The sequence below is a fragment of the Doryrhamphus excisus genome, linkage group LG18 (genome assembly GCF_037039965.1).
Source record: "Doryrhamphus excisus strain RoL-2023G ecotype Guam linkage group LG18, RoL_Dexc_Guam_v1.1, whole genome shotgun sequence".
NCBI lineage: Eukaryota > Metazoa > Chordata > Actinopteri > Syngnathiformes > Syngnathidae > Doryrhamphus > Doryrhamphus excisus.
The window spans coordinates 3,145,875-3,158,091 of record NC_136374.1 but is presented as its reverse complement, the minus strand read 5'-3'; the positions used below and the strand labels follow the sequence as shown (position 1 = coordinate 3,158,091).

Here is a 12,217-nt window from a genome sequence, read left to right as displayed (position 1 = left end):
TACTACTTCAATGCAGAATTAATACGAAATTATTAAAAAGGATAATTTAGGTCAAATATATTCGTTATTTCACATTTAAAATTGCACTTGAGATTAATAGATTATTATAGAAAATTTGCAAATAGTAATATGGTTTTATTATTATCTTGTTTCTGTTTTAAATTTAAGACACTTTTTTTTTCCAACAACAAAAACCTTGGTGCAGGGTGATGAAACAGACGCACCTAGACACATAAATGTGCCACTTGTAAGAGGATTACTGTACAGGGGAACACAAAGCAATTACTGGCACTCATCCTCATCATAGCTGTTGAAATGCAGGAGTATGATGTTATAGTGCTTGGGACTGGACTTAAGGTAAGGCTATTTGTTAAGTGAAAGTACTCATTGCTTCTTTGAATAGAGCTGCTTCTTATTATAAAGTGTCTCATATGCATATTATGTGACTCCATATACTGTACACTATATAGTATGCAATCTAAAGGGATCATTCAGGTGGTTTACAACAAGGAGCAGCTCTATTCAGAGGAGCAGGTACATAAATTTGTGCACTTTCACTTTATTTTGCTCATATTTCCACCACTAATATTTGCTTGGCTCCTGCAGGAATGTGTCCTCTCGGGTTTAATGTCACAAAATGGCAAAAAGGTCCTACACATGGACAAGAATGGTTACTACGGAGGACAGAGTGCATCAGTTTCTCCTCTTGAGGAGGTGTTCTTACCCGAGCATGTGAATTGTTGCCATTATAACTTACTGATTTCATTGTTGTCTTCTCTCAGTTGTACAGGAGGTTCAAAGTTCCCGGCCCTGCTGAATGCACCCTTCGTGGAAAAGAGTGGAACGTTGATCTTATCCCAAAGTTTTTCCTCGCCAATGGTGAGAGGTTAGGTTGTGTTGGTTTCCTTTCATTTCATATCTTTCACGCTGTGTTTGCTGCATTAGGCGAACTGGTGAAAATGTTGGTGGACACGGAGGTCACACGCTATGTGGACTTCAGAGTGGTTGAGGGGAGTTACGTGTACATGGCGGGCAAATTGCACAAAGTGCCGGCCACTGAGGAAGACACCCACACGTCAGGTACATTGATGCTGTCATCAATGGGATAGCAATAGCTCATTTACATATTTCTATTTTGCTCTTCATAAATGTCACGAGTTGAACAGGGTAAGTGGTAGACCAGGGGTCTCAAACTCAATTTACTTGGGGGCCACTGGAGCTCGGGTCTGGGTGAGACTGGGCCGCATCAGGTTAAAAAAAACCAAAACAAAAAAACGCATTTATTAAAAACAAATTTTAAAAAAAAACTTTGCTTTGGTTCCAATTTTCTAGAAAAGTTCTGATAAAACATTCCACTGTTCTCAAATATCTTACTTTTTATTTTTCTACACAAAATAAGATGAAAAATAAATAAATCATAAATAAAGAAAATCAATGAATCAGTAATAAATAAATAAATATAATAATAATAATAGCAGCAAACAGCACATAATAAAAACTTAAAAAACCACATATAGTTGGATGGTAGACAAATTATTATTATTTTTTTTAATTAACAAAGCATTATTAGAGCCCTGTAGACATGACAAAACACGACTATAGTCACATTTATACTCTTTTTATTTACAACATATTGCGCAACTGCAGGGCCTTGAGACACATGCTAACTCGCAAACTAGAGAGCTAGCGACCTAAACGGTAGCCTTCAAGTTATTTCCTTTAAACTTAAATAGCCAAAAACTTACCACTTCCACACGGATAGGGAGGATCACTATTAACAGTTATTTAACCTTTAACATGAACATGAATCAAACGTAATAATTTTTTCTGGGTACATGATACCATACAGCATCCATATCAAACTTGCACGGGCTGCACTAACATTAAACTTTCATATCAATGCGGGGGCCTCAAACTAGTGCCGCGTGTTTGAGACCCCTGCTGTTTCAGAAGGGAAGCCCGGACTACTCGGTCTCCTACCACCTGAGGCATACTCAGCTGAAAAAACGCCCCAGTAAAAATGATGGCAGGCCATCAGGACCACATCGCCTGCTATGGTTGTACAAGGACACAATGGCGTATGGTAGAGTGCCCACCAATCCCACACTACCAGAGGACCCCGAACAGGACACCGCGGGGAACACGGTCAAATATCTTGTCCAAGTCCACAAAATCCCATGTACCCTCCAGTACCTTTGCAGGGATCAGTCTAGGGTTCTACGACCGGAACGAAAATCAAAATGTGGACCAGTCTCTCCACCACCCTGGAAAAGACTACCCCAGAAGTTACCCCTCCAGTTACCCTTTGTGAAAAGCAGGACCAATGGTCCCGGTCTGCAAATCTAGGTCTACTGTTCCCAACTTCAGTGTCTAATATTTTTCAGATCTGATGGGCATGTTTGACAAGAGGAGGTTCAGGAAGCTGCTGCTTTTTGCTCACAACTTCGACGTGAGAAACCCTCGTACGTATCAGGATGTGGATCCCGACAAAACCACAACCCGGGATCTCTTCTCTCGGTTTGACCTGGGGCTTGATGTTGTGGAGTTCATAGGTCACGCCATAGCCTTGCACGGTAGAGAGAGGTAGGTCACGTTGCGCAAACCAAACCAAATCATTTTAACGTTTCATAGGCTGTCTTTGTGTACCTGTTAGTTATCTGGACCAGCCCTGTGTGGAGACCATCAAGAGGATCAGATTGTATGCTGAGTCTCTGGCTCGCCACAACACTAGCCCATACCTCTACCCGGTCTTTGGACTGTCTGAACTACCACAAGGATTTGCCAGGTTACACTTTCAATCACTTCTTGAAGTTATAGGAAACACTTGATCAATTCGCCCTGAGTATAAAGACGATACGTCTTCACCAAAAAAATTCAGAAAACTTAACATGCCTGACCTGGCAAGTCAGAGCTTTTCTTCCTGTCACTCATGTTGTTGAAAAGCACACGTAATGCATTGGACCTGAATATAAAATACAATTATATCCAGGGTTTAGATTTGTGCATGCAAAACGGAAGGTGGCTCCAAATGACCCCCCCCCCCCAAGCGGTGTCAGAGCTTTTCTTCCTGTCACTCATGTTGTTGGAAAGCACACGTAATGCATTTGACCTGAATATAAAATACAATTATTTCCAGGGTTTCGATTAGTGCATGCAAAACGGAAGGTGGCTCCAAATGACTTCTCCCCAAGCAAGTCTGAGCTTTTCTTCCTGTCACTCATGTTGTTGAAAAGCGCATGTAATGCATTTGACCTGAATATAAAATACAATTATGTCCAGGGTTTTGATTTGTGCATGCAAAACGGAAGGTGGCTCCAAATGACTTCCCCCTCCCAAGCAAGTCATAGCTTTTCTTTCTGTCACTCATGTTGTTGAAAAGCGCACGTAATGTATTTGACCTGAATATAAAATACAATTATATCCAGGTTTCGATTTGTGCATGCAAAACGGAAGTTGGCTCCAAATGACTTCCCCCCAAGCAAGTCAGAGCTTTTCTTCCTGTCACTCATGTTGTTGAAAAGCGCATGTAATGCATTTGACCTGAATATAAAATACAGTTATATCCAGGGTTTAGATTTGTGCATGCAAAACGGAAGGTGGCTCCAAATGACTTCCCCCCCAAGCAAGTCAGAGCTTTTCTTCCTGTCACTCATGTTGTTGAAAAGCGCACGTAATGCATTTGACCTGAATATAAAACACAATTATATCCAGGGTTTCGATTTGTGCATGCAAAACGGAAGTTGGCTCCAAATGACTTCCCCCCAAGCAAGTCAGAGCTTTTCTTCCTGTCACTCGTGTTGTTGAAAAGCGCACGTAATGCATTTGACCTGAATATAAAATACAGTTATATCCAGGGTTTAGATTTGTGCATGCAAAACGGAAGGTGGCTCCAAATGACTCCCCCCCCCAAGCAAGTCAGCGCTTTTCTTCCTGTCACTCATGTTGTTGGAAAGCGCACGTAATGCATTTGACCTGAATATAAAATACAATTCTTTCCAGGGTTTAGATTTGTGCATGCAAAACAGAAGGTGGCTCCAAATGACCCCCCCCAAGCAAGTCAGAGCTTCTCTTCCTGTCACTCATGTTGTTGAAAAGCACATATAATGCATTTGACCTGAATATAAAATACAATTATATCCAGGGTTTAGATTTGTGCATGCAAAACGGAAGGTGGCTCCAAATGACCCCCCCCCCCAAGCGGTGTCAGAGCTTTTCTTCCTGTCACTCATGTTGTTGGAAAGCACACGTGATGCATTTGACCTGAATATAAAATACAATTATTTCCAGGGTTTCGATTAGTGCATGCAAAACGGAAGGTGGCTCCAAATGACTTCTCCCCAAGCAAGTCTGAGCTTTTCTTCCTGTCACTCATGTTGTTGAAAAGCGCATGTAATGCATTTGACCTGAATATAAAATACAATTATGTCCAGGGTTTTGATTTGTGCATGCAAAACGGAAGGTGGCTCCAAATGACTTCCCCCTCCCAAGCAAGTCATAGCTTTTCTTCCTGTCACTCATGTTGTTGAAAAGCGCACGTAATGTATTTGACCTGAATATAAAATACAATTATATCCAGGTTTCGATTTGTGCATGCAAAACGGAAGTTGGCTCCAAATGACTTCCCCCCAAGCAAGTCAGAGCTTTTCTTCCTGTCACTCATGTTGTTGAAAAGCGCATGTAATGCATTTGACCTGAATATAAAATACAGTTATATCCAGGGTTTAGATTTGTGCATGCAAAACGGAAGGTGGCTCCAAATGACTTCCCCCCAAGCAAGTCAGAGCTTTTCTTCTTGTCACTCATGTTGTTGAAAAGCGCACGTAATGCATTTGACCTGAATATAAAATACAATTATATCCAGGGTTTAGATTTGTGCATGCAAAATGGAAGTTGGCTCCAAATGACTTCCCCCCAAGCAAGTCGGAGCTTTTCTTCCTCTCACTCATGTTGTTGAAAAGCACATGTAATGCATTTGACCTGAATATAAAATACAATTATATCCAGGGTTTAGATTTGTGCATGCAAAACGGAAGGTGGCTCCAAATGACTTCCCCCAAGCAAGTCTGAGCTTTTCTTCCTGTCACTCATGTTGTTGAAGAGCGCACGTAATGCATTGGACCTGAATATAAAATACAGTTATATCCAGGGTTTAGATTTGTGCATGCAAAACGGAAGGTCGCTCCAAATGACTCCCCCCCAAGCAAGTCAGAGCTTTTCTTCCTGTCACTCATGTTGTTGAAAAGCGCACGTAATGCATTTGACTTGAATATAAAATACAATTATATCCAGGGTTTAGATTGTGCATGCAAAACGGAAGGTGGCTCCAAATGACTTCCCCCCAAGCAAGTCAGAGCTTTTCTTCCTGTCACTCATGTTGTTGAAAAGCGCACATAATGCATTTGACCTGAATATAAAACACAATTATATCCAGGGTTTAGATTTCTTCTTGCAAAACGGAAGGTGGCTCCAAATGACTTCCCCCCAAGCAAGTCAGAGCTTTTCTTCCTGTTACTCACACATACTCCAATAACACGGAAAGATGCAGCCATTTTTCAATTAAGGTGTTTTATTAAGGTATTTTCTTCAGGGTTGTCTTATATTCAGTCTAGAAATGTATACATGCGGACCGATAGGTAATGCCAAACTTATTTTCCCCAGAGCTTTTCTTCCCATCACTCACACATGACTAAAACGGGCTGAAGTCTTGGAATGCATCAAATTAATTTGAACTTTTTCTTGTCTTATACTCTGGGTCTAGATTTATACATGCAAACTGGCAGGTCGTCTTATATTCGGGTCCATACAGGCCGGGTTTGGACTAAGCCACCCAAATGTTGATTATTAATCTTTTCAAGATATTTTGGCCCATTTTTACGCTTTCAAGTTTGTGAGCTTAGGTCAGGCTATTTTCTGTCCATAAAGTTTTCGAAGTTTTCGTTCTGGAAATTCTGTTTGTATGACCGGTACTGGCAGTATTATACATAATGTCACCCGAGATGCTAGAATACTGTGTGATAGCAGACACAGTTGCAGAAATATTCCGCTAGTCTGGGTTCTGTGTGAAAGGCAAAGACAAATAAATGGCAGATCTTCTGTTTCTGTGTGTATCTGTGTGGAATGGGCTGGAAATTGTGACCCTGTAGGGCCACAGTGCCAGCTGTTTTTACCTGCAGAGGGGGTACCAGGGGGCGACGGGTGCCATGTGTCCTGACATTTCCACTTCCTGTATATTTGTCTTAATGCTTTTATCCACGTATGGGCTTCAGCTCTCCTGGTTTGAAATTTTTTATTTGTGTGTCAGGTTGAGTGCAGAGTACGGAGGAACGTTCCTGCTGAACAGAGCGGTGGATGAAATCGTGTTGGACGACGGCAAAGTGAAAGCAGTCAAATCAGAGGGCAAGGCAAGGGCGCTCGCGTTTGGAATGAGCGTGGTGTACGTACGTACGTAGCGATTCTTTCTTTGCGTTTCACAGTTGTTCCAGTGCAAACAGCTGGTCTGCGATCCCAGCTACGTTCCCAACCGTGTCAGGAAGGTGGGGAAAGTCATCAGGGTCATCTGTTTACTCAACCATCCCGTGAAAAACACCCATGAGGCCAACTCGTGTCAGATCATCATCCCGCAAACACAACTCCACAGGAAGTCTGGTGCGCCGTCTGCCAGGTAATACTGCTTTATTTGGCGCGCCGCTACAATACCCCTGGTGTGTCTATGCAGACATCTTCATATCCGTGGTGTCCTACACTCATAATGTGGCTTCAGATGGGATGTACATCGCCACGGTGAGCACAGCCGTAGAAAGCAACAACCCAGAGAAGGAGGTGCAGCCGGGCTTGGACCTTCTGGAACCCATCGTGCAGAAGTAAGTTAGATCAACTGAGCTTCTAATCACCTTTATATGTCATTGTCGTTTTTTTTTTTTTTGCATCCAGATTTGTTTCAGTCAGCAGCCTGCTGGTTCCCAATGATGATGGAAGCAAGAGTCAGGTAGTAAAAAATGGTACAGTGCATCCGGTGAATGGTCATCGTGAATTAACGGCCGGGCTGCACGGCGGATGAGTGGTTAGCCCGCAGACCTCACAGTTAGGAGACCCGAGTTCAATCCCATCTCTGTGTGGAGTTTGCATGTTCTCCCCGTGCATGCGTGGGTTTTCTCCGGGTACTCCGGTTTTTTCCCACATTCCAAAAACATGCTAGGTTAATTAGCCACTCCAAATTGTCCATAGGTATGAATGTGAGTGTGAATGGTTGTTTGTCTATGGCTCCAGCACCCCCGTGACCCTGGTGAGGACAAGCGGTACAAAATGAATGAATGAATGAGTACATAATAAAAGAATATATAGGGCTGCACGGCGGTCGAGTGGTTAGCGCCTCACAGCTAGGAGACCCTAGTTCAATCCCACCCTCAAAAACATGCTAGGTTATTTAGCGACTCCAAATTGTCCATAGGTATGAATGTGAGTGTGAATGGTTGTTTGTCTATATGTGCCCTGTGATTGGCTGGCCACCAGTCCAGGGTGTACCCCGCCTCTCGCCTGAAGACAGCTGGGATAGGCTCCAGCACCCCTGCGACTTTCGTGTGGCTGAGCGGTAAAAAGCGGTAGAAAATGAATGAATGAATGAATTTACGGCATTATTCCATTCCCCTGTGTAATGTACACATGAATGCCCCGTATTGACAACATGAACGTTTTTTTTTATATTTGGAAATATATTAAAAATAATAATTAAAACACTTAAGAAATCCCATGTGTATAAGTATTCACAGCCAATCAAGCGGCGGCCATTTGGTATGTCCCTGCAGTAGCCTGTGTGAGATGATGTTATTGTGTTATTTCATGTCTACATTGTAATAATAATGCTCTAAGCATATTTAGAGAGTCATAAACAGGTTTTTAGGTTATAACTACAAAAAATACTCCTACTTCACGGATATTCCCCTTAATGCAGTCGGATCTGGAAGTGGGAGGAGTCAATCTCTGTAGATATTTTCCCGATGCACTGTACTGTACTTTGAGGAGAATAATAATGTGTAGCACTTGTTGACAAGCTTTCTTCTCGCTCAGATTTTTGTTTCTCGCTCCTATGATGAAAGCAACCACTTTGGGAGCGAGTGTGAGGACATTAAGGACATGTACCGTCGCATCACTGGTCACACGCCTCCCATGAAGACTAGCTAAGTAGCATTTAGCAAGCTATTAAGATGTCAATATTGTGTTTTATCATAACTGCTGAATTGGATACTGTAACTCTCTATAGAAAACTAGGTTTCTATTTGTACAGAAACACAAAATCCGTATTCCAGTTGGGTATAAAATTCTCGTTTGTGGTATTTTCTTTACAGCTAGCTAGCTGGATCGTGTTTGTACGTTTATCTTCTTCTGTGGCGACATTGAAGAGGCTAAAGGCTCCCTAGCTCCCCCTACAGTTTTGTAGCGAAACAAACCTATGAAGCGCCGTAATGATGCTGCGTTCGAGAGTATCAGAACATTTTAACATACAAGTGTCAACATTGGTTAACGTAAAGCCCGTTAAGCTAGTTATTGCTTTATTTGTAAGTAGATCATTTGAAAACCAACCTTATCTTTTTGACACTATGGATCTTTTTAATATATATGTGTCATGCTGGGAGCATAACGCAATATAACCCACATACCAATTTCCATATATAATTTGTGTTAAATAGCGATGTCTTATTTACACAATACATAGAATCTTTTGCATCACGGTGGTTGCGGGGCGTCAGATTGCTGCGTGTGGCTATGAATTTGTCCAGATTTCCCAGCTGTATTGAATGCAGCATGAAAGCCAGTCGGAAGCCCGAGAAGCTAATAGTAACCGCTTGGGGAAAGTTGTCGTCTTTATGTTGTCATATTTTGGAATAAACAGTGTATGATCGTGTGGCAACAGCAATTTGTCCAGATTTCCCAGCTGTATTGAATGCAGCATGAAAGCTAGTCGGAAGCTCGAGAAGCTAATAGTAACCGCTTGGAGAAAGTTGTCGTCTTTATGTTGTCATATTTTGGAATAAACAGTGTATGATCGTGTGGCAACAGCAATTTGTCCAGATTTCCCAGTTGTATTGAATGCAGCATGAAAGCTAGTCGGAAGTTCGAGAAGCTAATAGTAACCGCTTGGAGAAAGTTGTCGTCTTTATGTTGTCATATTTTGGAATAAACAGTGTATGATCATGTTAGAGTGTGGTGTGATATTTGTTTAAGCGCTACTTGACCCTGAATCTTAAAATTAGCATTGAATTGGTTCAGCAAACTTTAAGAGACCAAATAACGTCAGACATCCACTGTAGCCTGTCTGGCAACAGCAATTTGTCCAGATTTCCCAGTTGGATTGAATGCAGCATGAAAGCTAGTTGGAAGCTCGAGAAGCTAATAGTAAACGCTTGGATAAAGTTGTCTTTATGTTGTCATATTTTGGAATAAACAGTGTATAATCGTGTTAAGAGTGTGGTTTAATCTTTGTTTTAGCGCTACCTGACTCTGAATCTTAAAATTAGCATTTAATTGGTTCAGCAAACTTAAGAAACCAAATAAAGTAGGGCATTCACTGTAGCCTGTCTGGCAACAGCAAATTCTCCTTATTACAAATGGATGTGGCCTCAAAATTAATATAAAGTTTCAACACATCAGCCCCCGTTTTAATGAACAAAACCACCAAACACATCGATTTTGTGTGTGGTTGCAATCGGATACAACAACGGGATTTAGGGCCTCCATGCCAACATGGCCGCACTTGCACAAAGGCCTTGGGATGATTAGAGATGAATGCGGTGGATTTATGGATCGTGGCGGAGCTTACATGCGACAAGGACAAAGCCACTGAATTATGTCATATGCTACACACACACTGTGATGCTGCAGGACACAAATATAAGAAGCTTAAGCAAGTGAAGGACATAAACGAGTGTGGCAGAAAGGTGTAGTGCACCCTTTTTTATTACATGCAGAAGCCTTTTAAGCCTGCTGAACAGCTTTCTTATTTTGTGTAGTGGTAAAATAATGTCCATTCTCAGTTTGGTCTCTTATCTTGACCTCTAAAACACAACATAAATAATAATCAGCACACATAAATAGCTGAAATGTATAATTTAGCCAAATAAGACTTGGTTTATTTACAGGAAGACTGGCATCTTTGCTTGTTATGTCTATTTCAGAAGGGTTATAAAAAACTTTATGTATATCCGAGTGGACGGTTGTCGTTTAGGATTCCAGTGAGAGATAAATCTCACAGACTGAATATAATTCATGAAGGTCTCGCTCCCTCGTTGATGCAAACAGTCCTTGTTTGTGGTTCACGTTGCCGACTCCTCGTCCATTATCTTCAACGCAGTGCTGACAGATGGGGGGATCAGGCCAGCGGCCGCTACTCGACCCTCGCTCGTCAGGAAGTTGAATGTGGCACATGCGTTTGGCTGGGGGGAAAAAAAATAACAACAACACAACAATCAAACGGCAGCAAAACAATCCATCTGTGAAATAATAATCCACATAAATATGCAAAAGTAAATTTGTGAGGTTAACATCCCATGTGAACTAACACTTACCGTGTCTTGCACCTCCACGGCGATGCGTTTGCTCTTTAGAAGCGCCAGAACTGAAGGATGAATGCGTTCAAGGCGTGCCCCCGTGCCCAGCACCAGAATCTCTGCAGAATTATACCACATGTGACACACAAACTCACTTGTTTTACAGTATTTTTCTTTAAACAAGTCAAATTTGTACCTATTTTGGGTACAAGCATGTGGAAAAGTGACACACTTTCTTCCGTGATGTCTTTAAAGCTCCCGACCTGCAAAGTCACGCATAGTGAAAACAAGAAAAACAAATAATTATTGTAGTTATTCTAGGATTTAATCATACCTTCCATTGCAGGATGGCTGGGGGTAGCACTGCACAGGGGCCAAACACTTTGTTCCCATCAATGTTGAATCCTTGAGGACTGTAGCTGAGGATCATGATGCCGCTGCCGGACTCCTTCTTCATGATTGACACTGATGTACGCTGGTATATCTCATCATCACTCGGGCCCAAACGATGACCCCGGGACAAAAATGGACTGGTAAAAATATAAAATGCACAAAAATATTACAATATAATCTTAGTAAATGGCTTAAATGCATAGAAAATTTAATGTATCCGAAAATAAGGCTGCTATGTGGTCCATTTTTTAAATTCTGCTCTTGTTGAAAAATGACAACATTTGAATTCCTGACTATTTACCTTCATCGAACTGGATTGGATATACGATAGGTGAATGCAATTACTGAACCTTCCACTAGATGGTGCCAGAGATACAACAGGTGCTAAACGGCCATAAAAAATACACATAGACGGTTTTTACTCATTTAAATCACAAAAATAATAACGTACTCGTCCATTATTTTACTTAAAGATTCAGATGATAAAAAACAGACAATATAGAGTCATTACTAAAAAAAAAGTAGTACTGTACATGTTGCCAGGTGTTGCAATCAAACCAATCAGAACAATATTCATACTAGGTAAAAGGTTCCGATTAATTTACTCATTTCATTTTAGTGATTTCAAACCCAACATGCTTTATGTGTATGATATTTGCAAGACAATGCTAACCACGGTACATTACTGTTTCCATTAAATAACTGCATTAAGATGGAGAATAAGGAGAATGTTGACACATGGCCACATAGCAGGCCTACCTCAAGTGCAAATAAAATGAATTAATTGTAAATTGTGTTATAGTTTTGACTATATAGAATAGAAAGTATCTGTAAATGTCTGATCGAGTCAAACAATTAAACATAAACAACAATCTGGTGATGATTGTGTTGCGTTACAGTTGAGGAACAGAGGAAAGTCCGTCATTAAATTAAGTTTAATTCGACTTCAGAGATGACTTAACTTTTTTTTTTTTAGTTTTGCTTGAAATTTACCTGTAAAGAGCCGGTGCCTTTCTGTGAGAGAGGATTAACCTCTGCCATGGTTTCTGAAGGAGGACTCTGGTACAAACCAAAGCGGCCATGTTGACAGAAAGCAGGGGGACCACATTCTGTGTGACACCAGCCGGTGTTGTGTAAGGAAAAATCAATCGATTCAGACTTGGCAATTCATGAAGTGTTGTTGACATACCTTATATTCACTAAACGTATGATTTAAATTACACTATTTATAAACTATCATCTTATATGTTGTTCAGTGTTGAATTAGACCACTGCTTAGCAAA

At 41.1% G+C, this 12,217-nt stretch overlaps 2 protein-coding genes across 2 annotated transcripts; one reads left to right on the top strand and one right to left on the bottom strand.

Annotated features, from left to right (window-relative positions):
• Positions 1-186: 186 nt before the first annotated feature.
• LOC131106355 (rab GDP dissociation inhibitor beta) lies at positions 187-9,190 on the top strand. The gene is made up of 11 exons (XM_058055321.2): positions 187-357; positions 607-714; positions 783-879; positions 946-1,080; positions 2,385-2,583; positions 2,654-2,785; positions 6,302-6,401; positions 6,474-6,645; positions 6,716-6,860; positions 6,931-6,985; positions 8,065-9,190. The coding sequence occupies exons 1-11, from the start codon at positions 316-318 to the stop codon at positions 8,176-8,178; spliced, it is 1,299 nt and encodes a 432-aa protein (XP_057911304.2). The 5' UTR covers positions 187-315; the 3' UTR covers positions 8,179-9,190.
• Positions 9,191-9,713: 523 nt separating this feature from the next.
• ndufaf3 (NADH:ubiquinone oxidoreductase complex assembly factor) lies at positions 9,714-12,096 on the bottom strand. Its single transcript, XM_058055325.2, has 5 exons — positions 11,928-12,096; positions 10,876-11,071; positions 10,738-10,804; positions 10,560-10,660; positions 9,714-10,427 (listed from the first exon to the last, which is right to left on the bottom strand). Exons 1-5 carry the CDS (start codon positions 12,014-12,016, stop codon positions 10,308-10,310), a joined length of 573 nt encoding a protein of 190 aa, XP_057911308.2. The 5' UTR covers positions 12,017-12,096; the 3' UTR covers positions 9,714-10,307.
• Between the last annotated feature and the right edge of the window lie 121 nt (positions 12,097-12,217).

Bases quoted from the DNA above. Each gene is read 5' to 3' on its own strand.
- LOC131106355 (XM_058055321.2), top strand. From the start codon at position 316: ATGCAGGAGTATGATGTTATAGTGCTTGGGACTGGACTTAAG. The intron at 715-782 runs GTGTTCTTACCC...GTCTTCTCTCAG, and splicing joins CAGTTTCTCCTCTTGAGGAG to TTGTACAGGAGGTTCAAAGT. The intron at 2,584-2,653 runs GTAGGTCACGTT...TGTACCTGTTAG, and splicing joins GCCTTGCACGGTAGAGAGAG to TTATCTGGACCAGCCCTGTG.
- ndufaf3 (XM_058055325.2), bottom strand. From the start codon at position 12,016: ATGGCCGCTTTGGTTTGTACCAGAGTCCTCCTTCAGAAACCATGGCAG. The intron at 11,072-11,927 runs GTAAATTTCAAG...TATTTTTACCAG, and splicing joins AAGGCACCGGCTCTTTACAG to TCCATTTTTGTCCCGGGGTC. The intron at 10,661-10,737 runs GTACAAATTTGA...ATAATTCTGCAG, and splicing joins CATGCTTGTACCCAAAATAG to AGATTCTGGTGCTGGGCACG.